Source organism: Leucopleurus acutus (genome assembly GCF_964270905.1).
Source record: "Leucopleurus acutus genome assembly, chromosome: 5".
NCBI lineage: Eukaryota > Metazoa > Chordata > Mammalia > Artiodactyla > Delphinidae > Leucopleurus > Leucopleurus acutus.
The window spans coordinates 76,106,607-76,120,837 of record NC_139147.1 but is presented as its reverse complement, the minus strand read 5'-3'; the positions used below and the strand labels follow the sequence as shown (position 1 = coordinate 76,120,837).

Here is a 14,231-nt window from a genome sequence, read left to right as displayed (position 1 = left end):
TAATTAACTTTTATTGGAGTATAGTTGCTGTACAATGTTGTGTTAGTTTCTGCTGTACAGCAAAGTGAATCAGCTGTATGTATTCATATTAATATATCCCCGCTTTTTTGGATTTCCTTCCCATTTAGGTCACCACAGAGTACTGAGTAGAGTTCTCTGTGTTTTACAGTAGGTTCTCATTAGTTATCTATTTTATATATATTAGTGTATACATGTCAATCCCAATCTCCCAATCTCCCAATTCACCACACCACCACCCTGCCCCAGTATCCATACGTCATTCTCTAGGTCTGTGTCTCTATGTCTGTCAGAGCCCTTTAGATGTGCTGCATTTCTCTTTGGACAACAAGTAAAGCTCTGTAGCTTGATGGGTAGGCCATCAGATAGAATCCAAAATGTAGTATATTAACTTGGTCTCCTATGTTTATGAGAGTTCTCATAAAATCTATAATAATTCTAGAAAGAAGTCATAGCGAATATACATTATGACAAAGTACTCAAGAAAGAGACAAGAAAAGACTAATTACTATTAACAAATTTTTCAAACCAAATCAACACTGTAATATCTATGGAAAACTATGCTCTCAACAAGACTAAAAGCAATAGTTTTTGACTAGTAAGCCCAGTACTTTCTTTAAAATAGAATTATATGAGACAAAGCTTTAGTTTCTAAAGATCTTCTAAAATATTCCTATTGCTTCCTCAAATACAGACTGTCTCATTTCCTGCAAATTGTTTTTCTAAGTCTGTTCAAGAATATCAACTTCATTAAAACTTTAAAGACTTATTCCTGAGTTACGGCTTGATGAGATCTCTGTGGGATAAAAGAAATCAAGAGATCACAGTACCTGCTATTTTAAAACGATCTTACAACGGAAACATCATTTGTTGATGAGAATGCACTGCTGTAGAGAAAACAGGATTAAAAAAACACATACAAAATATCAGTTTAAACCCTAGGGTGGGTCTCTAAAGAGAAAAGCCTGGGTTTTTTTTTAACAAGACATTAAGCCAAATATCATTTAATTAGGCTGATTCTGTAGTTCAGGTATGAGTCATACTTTTAAAGGAGAAAATACAATAAGACTACTTGCTATAAATGTAAAGTATCACCTGTCATGTGAATGTATTCTTGATCTATATATTGACCAGAATTATTTCAATTTATAAAAATCTAATTTATATTCCATAAATTACATGGTCAAGCATTTCTCCTTTTTTTGTCAGTTTTATTCTTGAAGTTTCTATTTTCTGTGATGCTTCCTTCATCAACATCAAAGGATATATTTAATAGTAAAATTTGGAATGAGTATGCTATTAGATACTATACATCTACCAAAACAAGTCAGAAAAATACTAAAATATTTTGAGTAACCTCAATTTTTATAACAGAAACAAGGACTCAGAAACAAGCAGAAACAGGGACTCAGAAAAATGACAAATGAAAATCAACAAAATTTAGTAAAATTAGAATCACTTCTTTGATTTATTTTATCCAGTCGGTATAAATATACCACATCATTCTTTAAGAGGGAGGTAATATAAAACCAAAAACTTAAGTTATGAAAAACATCTAATGTTTTTTAGGTGAGGAATTTTCCTAATTACTTCTGATTTTTTAATGCTCTGGTTTGAGGGAAGGAATTAAATTATATAGAAAAATAATAAAATCACAAAATCACTTAAAATACACAGATTTAGGCTTATCTAACTACTCTGTACTTTCCAGAGAGGCTCTCATTTGAAAACTCAAAGAGTGATACGAATGACCTCCAAGGTTCCTGGCTGCTCCAACATTCAAAGATTCTATAAACACCTTTCCCTTCCTGATGGTGAATGCTATCCATTTCCTGCAGCAACTCCTGAGTCAAAACATAAATAATTCTGGAGTCAGTCATTTGTACAGATGTTTCTATTCAAAAGTAAATCAAATGTTGGAAATAAATAAGCCATGTAATTCACGTGGATGAGCTAATAGCTTAGATATGGCAAATTAAGTGGTATCAACATTTAAGCAAGTATTCCAGCAGGTCTGGCTCATACAGGTATTTCACATATAAATAATTACTCGAGAAATAATGACCATAGGAATGCTCCTTTCTTTATTAGAAAGTCCACAAACAGAACTGTTCTAAAGGCTTTTTTACGGTTCAGTGCCCTCGGCCAACGTGCCAGTTCAGGGTCTCCAACATTTCATTTCCAAAGAGCTACAGCCCGCACAGCGCCTAAGGGGCTAACTATTCCTGCACTGTCTGTACATCTTCACTGTTGGATTTACTTTTATAATGCAGGCTGCTATAGGATGGTCACTTTATTTTTTTTAATTTATTTTATTCAAGTAGAGTTGATTTACAATGTTGTGTTAATTTCTGCTGTACAGCAAGGTGATTGTTATACACATATTATACATTTTTTTCATATTCTTTTCCATTATTCAGTATCACAGGATATTGAAAATAGTTCCCTGTGCTATACAGTAGGACCTTGTTGTTTATCCATCCTATGTATAATAGTTTGCATAGGATGGTCATTTTAGAATCCCAATTGCCTATGTCTCCTTCTACCCGTTACCTCCTCTATGAGACCGTATTCCTGTTCTAATTACAAAATAATAATGATAACAAACCTTAATGGTAAAAATAAATAATGCACAAAATTATTTCCATTCTTTGACAGAGGACACCCAGTTCATCATACCACTTTTTTCTGTGTTGTGTTGTGAAGTGCACAGGCAAGAAGAATCAACTGGATCAAGTTCTAGCCCCAATCTTTCCACAGTCTAGCTGTGCAATCTTGTATAAACCACCAACTTGCTATGGCTCAAGGATTTCTTATCTTAGGAAGGATTCTGCTACACAATCCCAATGTAAGCCATCACTGTGCTCCAGAGAGGGCATTCGCAAAGCATCTGAGGTGCCCTGTGGTCCTGGAACTGCACAACGGGAGGTCTTGCCCTGCCAATTCTCACATTTTCATAATGCAATATCATGATTTTGAAATCTGACACCTTTACTGTGTAATTTCAGTATTCCCTCTGTGTTTATGAGGTTTCAACATGATATGTTTCAGAACTTGGTGAGTTAAGACAAGGATTAAGAGACAATGTGTCAGCCCTGAAATCAGAAATACAACCGTGGCCTTTCCCATCCAATACCTGACTTAGCTTCACTGTTTCAGGCTCTCTCCCCTGGCAAGTCTGGTCCATGGAACTTGTGTCTCGACAGAAATTCAGAGTGGAAATTCTTTATCAGGACAAGTTATTCCACTTTACCATTTGTGACTCAGTTTGTAGTCCACAGAATATAGCTTAGAAGGGCTAGTGAGTTCAAGGATAACTCAAATATTAAGTGAACATAACATCAAAGTGCTTGTAAAACAGATTTGCTCAGATAGTTTTTTTCCTTTTGGTGTTTAGCAACTTTCTCCCAATCCAGCTAAAGAATCCTCTCTGGAATTGAGATGTGGAAGGTGCTATATCTTTCTATATAGACTCATCCCATACTACATGAATCATAGTCACTGACAGCAAATCAACAGGTTAATTGTTTGGCTTTGTTAGTAACAATAACAGGACACTATCATCTTCCCCAAAAACTTTGCTGCACCCTATGCTCCCATTCTTCTCAGCTAAGCTTCATAACAAACTGAAGTCTACGGTGGACAGAAACATGTGTGCTGCCTTTGCACTGGGTATGTCTTAACAGGTCCTGTCACCTCTCTGCCAGATTATTACTGTGACACTTAAGCTAAAGGAATTCACCAGTCATGATCTCTTTGCCGAAATGTACACTAAGTAGATGAAAAAGAGGGAAAGATTAAATGAACTTTGAAAAGAACAATAAACTCAGCAATTCCCTCAAATTCTCTATTTTCTAATGAGATGCTAAGGAAAAGGTCACAGGAAGCAATTTCCTTATGCAAAAGTAAGCCATGCAAATCACTCATCTCCAAATCAACTTCAACAAAGATCAGTCAAGTTTATCTTATCCATTCACAAAAACAATCTACCTATCATCTTGATGACCTTGTTTGTAACTGAGGAGGCTGAGTAGAATCTATTCACAAACGTTATTATCCCAACTAGAGTGCAAGAACATACTTCAGAGACTGAGATATAAGAGTCACATGGAATTCAGAGCCTTGAAGTCCCTTGCAGACCACATAAGCCCTGAGAGAAAATGGCCCCCAAATGATCCTTGCACAGCAATACAAGAGATTTGACTTCCCCCAATATGAATTATTTACTGTGCAGAGATAACTCTAGTATTTTGCATGCATCTTCCCTTTATAAAATGAACAGGCCATATTAATTGAATATAAAATAATCGGCTTTACTAGCTCCTGCCTTCAGATCATAATTAGTTTTGTTTACTCCTGAAATTTACTATTTCATCAACATCACGGAATAAGAAAATGAGCCCACTAGGGAGTGAATAACGTCATGAAAACTCAATGGAAAAATGAGATGAGATGGCTTTTTCATTAAGGCTTAATCCCAAATTCCTAAACTAATTCTGAGCCCCACTTGTCCAGACTTTCCAAGTGTTTTCTTCACCCAATGACCCTAGCCCATATGCTTCATTCCTGGAACCCAGGAGAACATCACAGTCAGAGTTGCAAAGATGCTAACCTAAACTAGTCAACTGATCACAGAGCAAGCTTTCTCTCGAGACAGTATTTCCTTTCAGTTGTCCACAGTAAGGGTAGATCATCTGCAGATTGCAAATGACCCTGTGGGCCACACCCAGAGGATCAATAGAGTCTGATGGAAGCACAGTCCTTGGAAATTCTGCTTTCATTCTCTCCAGGTAGCCTGGCTTAAAATGGGAATAATCACTCTGAAATTTTGAGGTATCCAATGTCCCTTTGTAAACAGAGACACATCAAAGACCAACCATTTGAATTTAGGGCCAAAGAAGAGAATCAGCTTCAGAAAGGCCAGGCCTAGAAGATCTCTGATAAGTCTAAAGTTTTCTTTGCACTCCCTGAGACCAAATTGCAGATACTACGTTGTTCCCGTAATGTCCCAAGAGTAAGTGTGAGTGTGCAAAGGATGGAAGGAATAGGACAGAAAAGTTAATGAGCAGAGCCATTGGAAACAATGAGAGCAATGGGAGGAAGAGAATATGAAAAGGAGGTCTGTGTAAAAGGAAGTGAAAGGGCATGGGTAAAAATGGGGAGGTGAGAAATTGATCAGAATGTGAGAGAGACTGGACTTGATGTGTTGCTAGAGAAAGATTTAGAAAAAGAGTAAGTTTAAGTTGATCTGGTGTCTACTAAGTGTCTATTATGTGTTAAGAATTGTGTCAAGTGTTATGAGAGATATAGGGAGGAAGGTTTATTTATATTTAGGTCCTCAGTAGGCAGATTAAACACTGGCTAGCTGGATGGATGGATGGAAGGATAAAGGGATGGATGAGAAAGAGAGAGTGAGGGAGAATGAGGTGGTCACTGCCCTCAAGGACTCTACAAGCTCTATGGGACCAGGAGCATCGATATATGTAACTCTCATCCTAGTCAAACCGTGGTTTCATCAAGGTATAAAGTGTTTTCCTGAATATGGGACAAGACGCTATTAACTAACAGAGAGCGACTGAAAGATGTCTGAACATTTTTGGAGAACGGGGGCCAGAATGGAAGAGGGGGATCCTGGTTCTCTATCGTGGATGCCCCCTGTGCTCTTCAGAAGGGGAGGGGGGTGTCAGCCTCTAGAGAGCCCACCGTCTGTACCTCTACTGACCTGGTCTCCGCCTCACTGGCCTCTTGCGGCCGCTGCAGAAGCGCACTTTGCTGAATACCCCGAGGACGTGCCTCTCGCACAGTGAGCGCCCGTCTTTGCTGGGGCTGGAACGGCGCTTGGAGGCCGACACCCGGTCGCTGTTGGACTCCCTCGCCTGTCGCTTCTGCCGGATCAAGGAGCTGGCTATCGCTGCAGCCATAGCTGCTCAGCGCGGGCCCCAGGCCCCGGGTTCCACGGCGCCCTCGGGATCACGCTCCGCCGGGGCGAGGGCAGGACCTCGGCGGCCTGGAGGGACAGGGCAGGCGCGTGGAGGCAGTGCTAATATTTGAGAAGGCCGCAGTACCGAAAACCCGGCGCCCACAACGTTAGTCAGAGTCTGGGCAGTGGCGACAAAATGTGTGAAAATCCAGATGTAAACTTCCCCAACCGCTGGCGGTGGGGGCGGGGCGGTCCCAGGCCTTCCTGTTAACTAGACTCTTGCACCCCAAACTTGCACCCCAAGGCGATCCGCGTCCAAGGGGCAGTGGGGAGTTTGGTCACACTGCGTTCGGAGTACCAAGTGGAAAGGGAAGAAGGATGTCCAAAACAACAAGCCGTGCCCCTGTTGGAGAGGCGCAAGCGTTGTAAGGTGTCCAAAGTATATCTACACATATATACATATAAAACCCGTTTACAAAGCAGTCTGGACCGAGGCGGGTAGCGTGCCCCCGGTAGAAAATACTAAAAAGTGAATAAAACGTTCCTTTAGAAAACAAGCCACCAACCGCAAGAGAGGAGAGGAAGGCAGCAATTTAACTCCCTGCGGCCCGCAGTTCTGGAGATTAGGAGGTCCGTCCCGGCTGGATGAGGTCTACGGAATGCATCGCACCGGCTGCGGTTCTCCAGGGGCCCGCCGCCCGAGTTCTGGAATTCCGAGAGGCGCGAAGTGGGAGCGGTTAGCTGGAGTCGGGGTAGGGGCGCCAGGCGGGGGCAGCTGTTTCCAGCTGCGGCGAGCGCGACTCCCCGCCAGCAGCGCTGCAAGGAGAGCGGGAGGCGCGGGAGGCGAGGGATGGGGGAGGGAAGGAGGGACGGGGAAAGAGGAAGGAAGGGAGGGAGGGAGATCCTCGAGGGCCAGGCACCCCTCCGGGAGAAACCCGCGAGAGGCGAGCGCCGCGGGTACGCGGGGTCCCGAGAGCAGGTGCTCTTTCTCTTTCCTCTTTCTTTCTGACACAAGACGGGCACAGTTGGTGATTATTTAGGGAATCCTAAATCTGGAATGACTCAGTAGTTTAAATAAGCCCCCTCAAAAGGCAGCGATGCCGAAGGTCTCCTCTCCAGCTCGGCGCCCACACGCCTTTAACTGGAGCTCCCCGCCATGGTCCGCCCGGGGCCGCCGCACCGAGCAGCTCTCCGCACAGGCTCAGAGGGAGCGAGGGAAGGAGGGGGCGCCCTAGCGAGCTCGGGATCAGGTCATCGCCGCGCTGCCCGGGGCCCCCAGGCTCGCGCGGCCCGGCAGTCGGCGGCTCACAGGCATCAGATCAGATGGGGATTACCCGCCGGACGCTAGGCCGATCACTCAGTCCCGCGCGGCCCATCCCGGCCGAAGAAGGAAGGGACCCGCGCGCTGCGAACACCCGCGCGGCGGCTCGGGTGGGGCGGGGGCTGGCTGCGGACGACGTCGGCTCCAGGCGGCTGCGGCTCCGCTTCGGAGCTACCCACCATGGTCTGGCGCCCGGGGCGCAAGAGGGGCCCCCTAGGCGGCCGGGTCTGGGGGGCGGGAGGCGGCTGCGTGTACCATTGGGGCCCTCGGGGCCCGACGCAGACTCTGGGTCCGGGGCCAGGAAGCAGGTGCGGGCTGCCGCCAACTCGGCCAACTTGCTGCGCGGGTGGCAGCTCGGAGCCGCGGGCTAGCGGGATGCCCCCCGCCGCCTCCTCCCCAGGCCCCGGAGGGGGCGCTCAGGGCTGAGTCCCATTCGGGGGCTGAGGCTCCAGGCGCGCCGAGCCGCGGCTCCTGGACGCCACCGCCGCCGCCTAGCCGGCTCGCTGGGTTGGAGCGCTTAGCTCCACAGGAAACTCCAGGCGGGGACGACCGCCACCGAGACGGAGGGTGGGACGAAGAGCAGGCGGCCGCCGGTGTACCTTTGGCACTGCTCGCCCACTCGCTGAGAGCTTGGGAGCGCCCAGGTGGGGCCAGCCTGGGGGCCAGGCTCCCGGAGCGCAAGGAATCGCAGAGAGCTCGCGTCTTCCTCCCCTCCCTCGCGCCCTCTGTTCCCAGACTCTTCCCCCTCCCTCCCGTCACCCCTCTCCCCCTTCTCCGCCTTCTGTCTTTCCCCTTTTCTCCTCTCTACGCAATCCTACGTGATTGAGGTTTGTATGAGAAATTCTCAGAGGCAGAACGAAGGAACTGCAGCTCCGGTCGGCTCTGTCCCATCCCTCCCCCAAGAGAAAACACTACCGGCCCGTTAAAGGATCCCGGGTACACAGAGAGGGGCTAGAGGTGAGGCGCCCACAAAGCAATCTGCCGTCTCTCCAATAAGCTGAAGCACAAAGAATTCCCTTTTTAGAAAGGAAGGCAGCAGACACCGGAGAAAGTAACAATGGCCTGTTGGGTCCACCTTCAGCACATTTTGGAACAGGAAAAAGTGTCTCCATATTTGAGGAACCCAGATTTCTGGTTTCTATCAGGAAACGTGCAAAACAGGCTCAATCCTTAAAATAAGGAACCAGGTGAGCACCCTGCAAAGAGGGGAGGATGGAGGTGGAGTGAGAGGGTGACTGTGGGCAAGGGCAGTCAACAACCAGCTGTGGAGGGCAATCGGGTCTCCAGGAGTGCTTGTGATGACAACTGGATGCAACAGAAAACTCAGCGGAGAAGATAATGTCACCCAAGTTAAAATGCAGCATGAAAAAATTTGGAAACATAAAGGACTAGTCATGCTAAGGCCTGGAAGTGGCTATTAGTCATACTTAGTATCTTTCTTCAATCAGTCTTCAAATATCCCTAGTCCCTCCCCTTAACAGACATTCCACTAAGCATCAAGGGTAGTGCCAAAAGAGTTAATGGATGATTTCCAAGCAGAAACATGTATGTTGGAAATACCCTAAGAGTGGGCAAGGAACGTGAAGGCCCCGGCAGCTACTGAGAATGGATGTGGGCTGTGGAGAGGGCCCCGGAATTCTCCAGATGTGGGCACAAACCTGGGGGCCTAGTAGAAGGAGAAGAATTGAGGCCTGTGAGGCTGTTTAGAGCAAGCACTGTGTTAAACAGCCCCACCATGTCTGGGGGCCTGGACCTTTCATGCTGCAGCTGGACATAACACAGGCAGACAGGTTTACGAGGCAGACAGCTGGGAGGATTAAATAGGCCAGGCGCCCTGAGAGGGGGGAATCCCAGCTGTCAATGGGGAGCACCACATCCCCTGCAGCTGTTCAGTGTGCCTGAATAAGGGCAGTGAACTTGGGATTCTAATAGTACATAACAGGGGAAAAAGATACACACACACACACACACACACACACACACACACGCACGCAGGCGACCACACACAGACCTCTTCTCCAAAAGTGAATCCAGCCAAATACATTTTCAAAAGCGCATCTGGATGTGGTAAGGGACATTACTGAAAATCAATTGTTATCACTGTCAATGATATGGGAAATGTTATGGGAACATCTGGGAAATGTTCACATTTCACAGATAAAATTACATGTTTTCCTTCCTTGGCTACCACAAGGCTTGTCTTATTCTTGAGGAAGGCAGGTACAAATAGTACTGGCTGGCTTTGGGGGCTCCTTGCCTCTTGCAGTTCAACACCCAAAAAGGAAAAGGTCAGCTAAGGTGAGGAATCCAGAGAAACGGGCGAGAGAGGGGTGTATAGTGAGGCCTTGAGAAAATCACTGCTAAACTGTGAGTCTTTTTCTTATCCTCAAGATGGGAATAATCATTCCCATCTACCTCACAGAACTGAATATGTATGCGCAAGCATTCTGAAAAGTGGAAAATGCCGAATGAGTAAAAGAGATGATGACAGTGTTTATTTTTTTAAGAAAATGCATGATATTCTTCTGAGATGCTTTTTTTAAATGTAGATCCCTGATGGTTTCCCAGAACGTGTAACAGAAATCTCTATGAGTAGAGCTCAGGAATTTTGAGTTTTTGACAAGTTCTTCAGGTGTCAAAGTTTGAGAGATATATAGATATAGATACATTTTAGATAACACATTATCCTAGAAGGGAGAAATAAACTCAGACTCTCAAAACTTTAACACACTCTTCTAGAACTACAGTCTGTGCCTGCCCCCCGCCAAAAAAAAAGGGCCTGGAAAAAGCATGTGTGTTCTCTAATCTTTGAGTGTGTTAATTTTTTTTTTTTTCCGGTAGGTTTATGAGACATGAAAGATGTTTTGATGCAGAAGGTAACCAGTGCAGCAGCACAGGAAAGAAGAAGGTGATGGAGGCAGAGATGAAAAAGCAGATAACAGTTGCTGTTTGAAATTTTCTTTGTCTTGACATGACAGTATCGTTAGGCATTTAAGGAACAAAATGAAAACAATAAATGCTAGCTTTCTGAAAGTGACATTCCATGTCTTTAGATCGCTACTAAGCCAATGTGGTGTTTTCGATTCAATTAGACAACAAAAACTTTACTTCTTCCCTTGCACTCCTGTGGCTATTGTCAGGGCGCTTTTTAGCTGTTGAGCCCTTTAACTCATCATCAGCATCATTTACTTCATTTCTCCAGTGAGAAGAAGAGGTAAATACAGGGAAATCTGAGAAGTTAGGTCCTATTTACATGGCTGTTGAGATCAGAAGCAATACCCTAGTTAATTTTTTTATATTCAGAAATTCAGGGACTTCCCTGGCAGTCTAGTGGTTATGACTTCGCCTTCCAATGCAGGGGGTGAGGGTTTGATCCCTGGTCAGGGAGCTAAGATCTCACATGTCTCACAGCCAAAAAAACCAAAACATAAAACAGAGGCAATATTGTAATAAATTCAATAAAGACTTTAAGAAATGGCCCATATCGAAAAAAGAAAAAAAAAATTCATTAGTTTCCTACCTGGGCCACTAATTCTCGTAAGTTTTCCTTCATGGTTACTAGGACATTTCCAATGTCTTTGCATTTGGGGTTCAGGAATGCCATTACATCAACCTACTGATTATTTAATTAAAATAATCAGGTCATTTTGAAGGGCAATATCTCAGGGATAACAATACCTTGACTTTTTTGCTCTTTTTTTGAACAACTTGAGAATTTCCATTTACAATTCTGAAGACAGCGTAGGTGGAAGCAGTGGAATTACTTGAAGAAAGTTGCCAGATACACATTGAAACGATAATTATATTTATATTTCTGACCTCCCTTCAAACAAATAAAACATGGACAGTCTTAATCATCTCTGTATTTTAAGTCATTTCTGTGTTCTAAAGGGAAAAAATAGAGAATGTTGAATAGTTTTTCCCTTATTTATAAGCCAAGTCTTTCAACTCCTAAACCAAACTATTAGGACCACTGCAGTCATTCACTTGAAACCTTGAATTGGGCACAGGTTGCATCCAGGCCCTGTTTCAGTTACCAAGGGGAACTCTTTACACCTCTACATTCTCCCTGCCCTCAACAAGCTTATAGTTCATCCCATCATGATCTTATTTGGCTCTTGTCTTAATCACCCACTCACCGTATGCTACCGAACAAGTTATTCAATCTCCAAACCACATCTGTAAAATACATCAATGATAATGACACGAGCAGTACCTATCTAACTGGGCTACTGCAAGGCTCAAAGAAGATGTGACCATAATGTAAAGTATTAGAATAAGCATGCTGTCATTAAAATATCCATTTAAATCAAGTCCCTCCTATAAAATCCAGACTTCCCAAAACAGGAAAACATAGCCTGTGATTCATACACACCATCATTCACTCCTGGACATAATGTATTTAACAAAGGCAGGAAATCTACTTGAAATGAATGATTAACCTTGACACTGTAATGGAAAACAAAATTTTCATTAGCGGAATATTGTCAATATCCTTGTCTGTTGGGAACACAAAGGAGCCAATATGAAAAAGTGTCTCCATATTTGAGGAACCCAGATCTCTGGTTTCTATCAGGAAACGTGCAAAACAGGCTCAATCCTTAAAATGAGGAACCAGGTGAGCACCCTGCACAGAGGGGAAGATGGAGGTGGAGTGAGAGGGTGACTGTGGGCAAGGGCAGTCAACAACCAGCTGTGGAGGGCAATCAGTCTCTCCTCATATATCATCCTGCTCTGAGATCAGGCCCCTGACTCAAACCTTGGTGAATATGAGCTCACCAGCCTCTGACACCGCAAGCTTGACGGGCAGAAGAAGACCTTTTCTCCATGAATATTATCCCACACAACGGCTTTACTTCCATTTCCTTTTCTCTTTCAGATTGTCAGTTAAAATAGGTTGACAACAGCAACATAAACAACTACTTTCTAATAATTTGTGAATTCCTTTATGGTGCTTTATTCAACAGTTCAAAATTGAATTACTACATGTTATATGTTTGTCTGGTTTTGGTCATCTCTCAAAATAAGAAAGACAGTATATTTAATTCTTCTTTATGACACAGATTAGGGGTAGTATCCTTATTGCCCAAGTAGAGAAATTATCAATGTTTTGGAGAATGTCTGTTTTAATAAGAAACATAAGCTATAAATAATGTGAGCCAGGGCTAAGCTCCCTGCAGGGTTCTAACTGCACTGCAATTATTGACACACTGAATCCTTATAGCAACCCTATGAGGTATGGTCTGTCATTATCCTCATTTTATTTTATTTATTTATTTATTTATTTTTTTTTGCGGTATGTGGGCCTCTCACTGTTGTGGCCTCTCCCGTTGCAGAGCACAGGCTCCGGACGCGCAGGCTCAGTGGCCATGGCTCACGGGCCCAGCCACTCCGCGGCATGTGGGATCTTCACAGACCCGGGCACGAACCCGTGTCCCCTGCATCGGAGGTGGACTCTCAACCACTGCGCCACCAGGGAAGCCCTATCCTCCTTTTATAAATGAAGAAACTGGGGCACAGAGAGGTTACGTTGCTTAGTCAGTCACCCAGTTAAGAATTGGTAGAGTTCAAGTGTAACTAATTTATTTCCAGAGCTCCTCTTTTATCCTCTATGTTACACTATATGCCAATAAAAACATGATATCATGAATAATTATATTCATGTAATACAATTTAAAATAAGAATGTAATTATCATTTGCACTGATATAGTCTTTTACTGTTTAGAAATCATTTTCACATGTATTATGTCACTGAGTTTCTCAACAACCGTGTGAGGAAAATTAAGGAGATAATAATAACGCAATTTTACAGATAAATTGAGACACTAGTAAGTGATGTAATCTCCCAGGGTCACACAAGAGATGAGTGAAGATACAGGAGTTTAATCCAGGTCTTCTGACCTCAGTGTCTCTCATGTCCCAATTAAGGTCACATAAAGAAAAAATGGGAATGCTATGTGTCCTTTCATCCACTGACCTCTAGTGCTCCCCTAGGAGGGTTTCACATCTTATAAATGACCTTAAGGGATCATTCAATGTTGGAAAGAACCAGGGGACTCAAGTGTCCCAAATCTCCCTCTGCAGCTGGGCCAAAGAACCAGGGGACTCAAGTGTCCCAAATCTCCTCGCTCTGCAGCTGGGCCAGGGAACTAAGATGGTGGTTTTCTCACCCTTGGCATAAGAGGGTATTCTTTGGTTCTGAGATTGCGGCCTCCAAATACTCTGCTCCTTAGTTCAGTAATTTAAGTTGAGCTTCATGAGAAAATTACAGGGAAACTAAATCAAAACAGAAATTAGAGAAATCTGTAAGAGGATAAAGTTACACTTTTTCCATTCCTATTCCTAAAAAAATGTACATTGGTTTGGCTTAAAACACATGTTCAGCTCTTGGTTATTTTCCTTCCTAGCTGGACTGAGGATATTAAAAAACTGCCCCAAGTGATTCTCCATCATTTTAGTCCTTTTCTAATTTCCAGTGTCACCGATTCAGTGATACCCCTTCCTTCTAGATGAGTAATGTAGCTTGAATATCCTCATAAGAATGTAAAACCCATAAGCAGAGGAGGATTGTCTATTTTATTTACTTTCCTATCTCCAGTGCCTAAAATATCACTTAGTATATAGCAGATGCTCAATAAATACTTAAATGAATTAATTAATGAATTCATCCATCCATCTATCTTTTTAAGTTTAAAATGAAACACTTATTCTTATATCAAGAAACAAACTCAGCTAATTCAAGGGTAGCCTCCACATTTCCAACTTGATCATCAATACTCTCAAAAATCTGCCTAAATTCAATCCATCTATTAAAATTGGATAGCCTGAGAGGGTACATGGTACCTAGATTTCTGCCCTGACCAACCTCCACCCCTATATTTAGGTGTAGAGTTTCAGTTCTGATCTTTCCCTCTCTACTCTCAATTTTTCTCTCTCTCTTTCTCTCCCTCTCTCTCTCTCTCTGTCTCTGT

At 43.7% G+C, this 14,231-nt stretch overlaps 1 protein-coding gene across 2 annotated transcripts in view; it reads right to left on the bottom strand.

The window, feature by feature from the left end:
* The window catches only part of FGF12 (fibroblast growth factor 12), a gene marked incomplete at both ends in the record, with an annotated part of 353,542 nt that overhangs the window by 236,187 nt on the left and 103,124 nt on the right, over positions 1–14,231 (bottom strand). The window contains one exon of one of the 2 annotated variants that reach the window (XM_082840460.1): positions 5,741–5,939. The exons of the other annotated variant lie outside the window; for it this stretch is intronic. Coding sequence (XP_082696586.1) covers positions 5,741–5,939 — 199 coding nt within the window. Of the gene's footprint in view, positions 1–5,740; positions 5,940–14,231 lie in introns of those variants that run through there. 2 annotated transcript variants of the gene reach the window in all.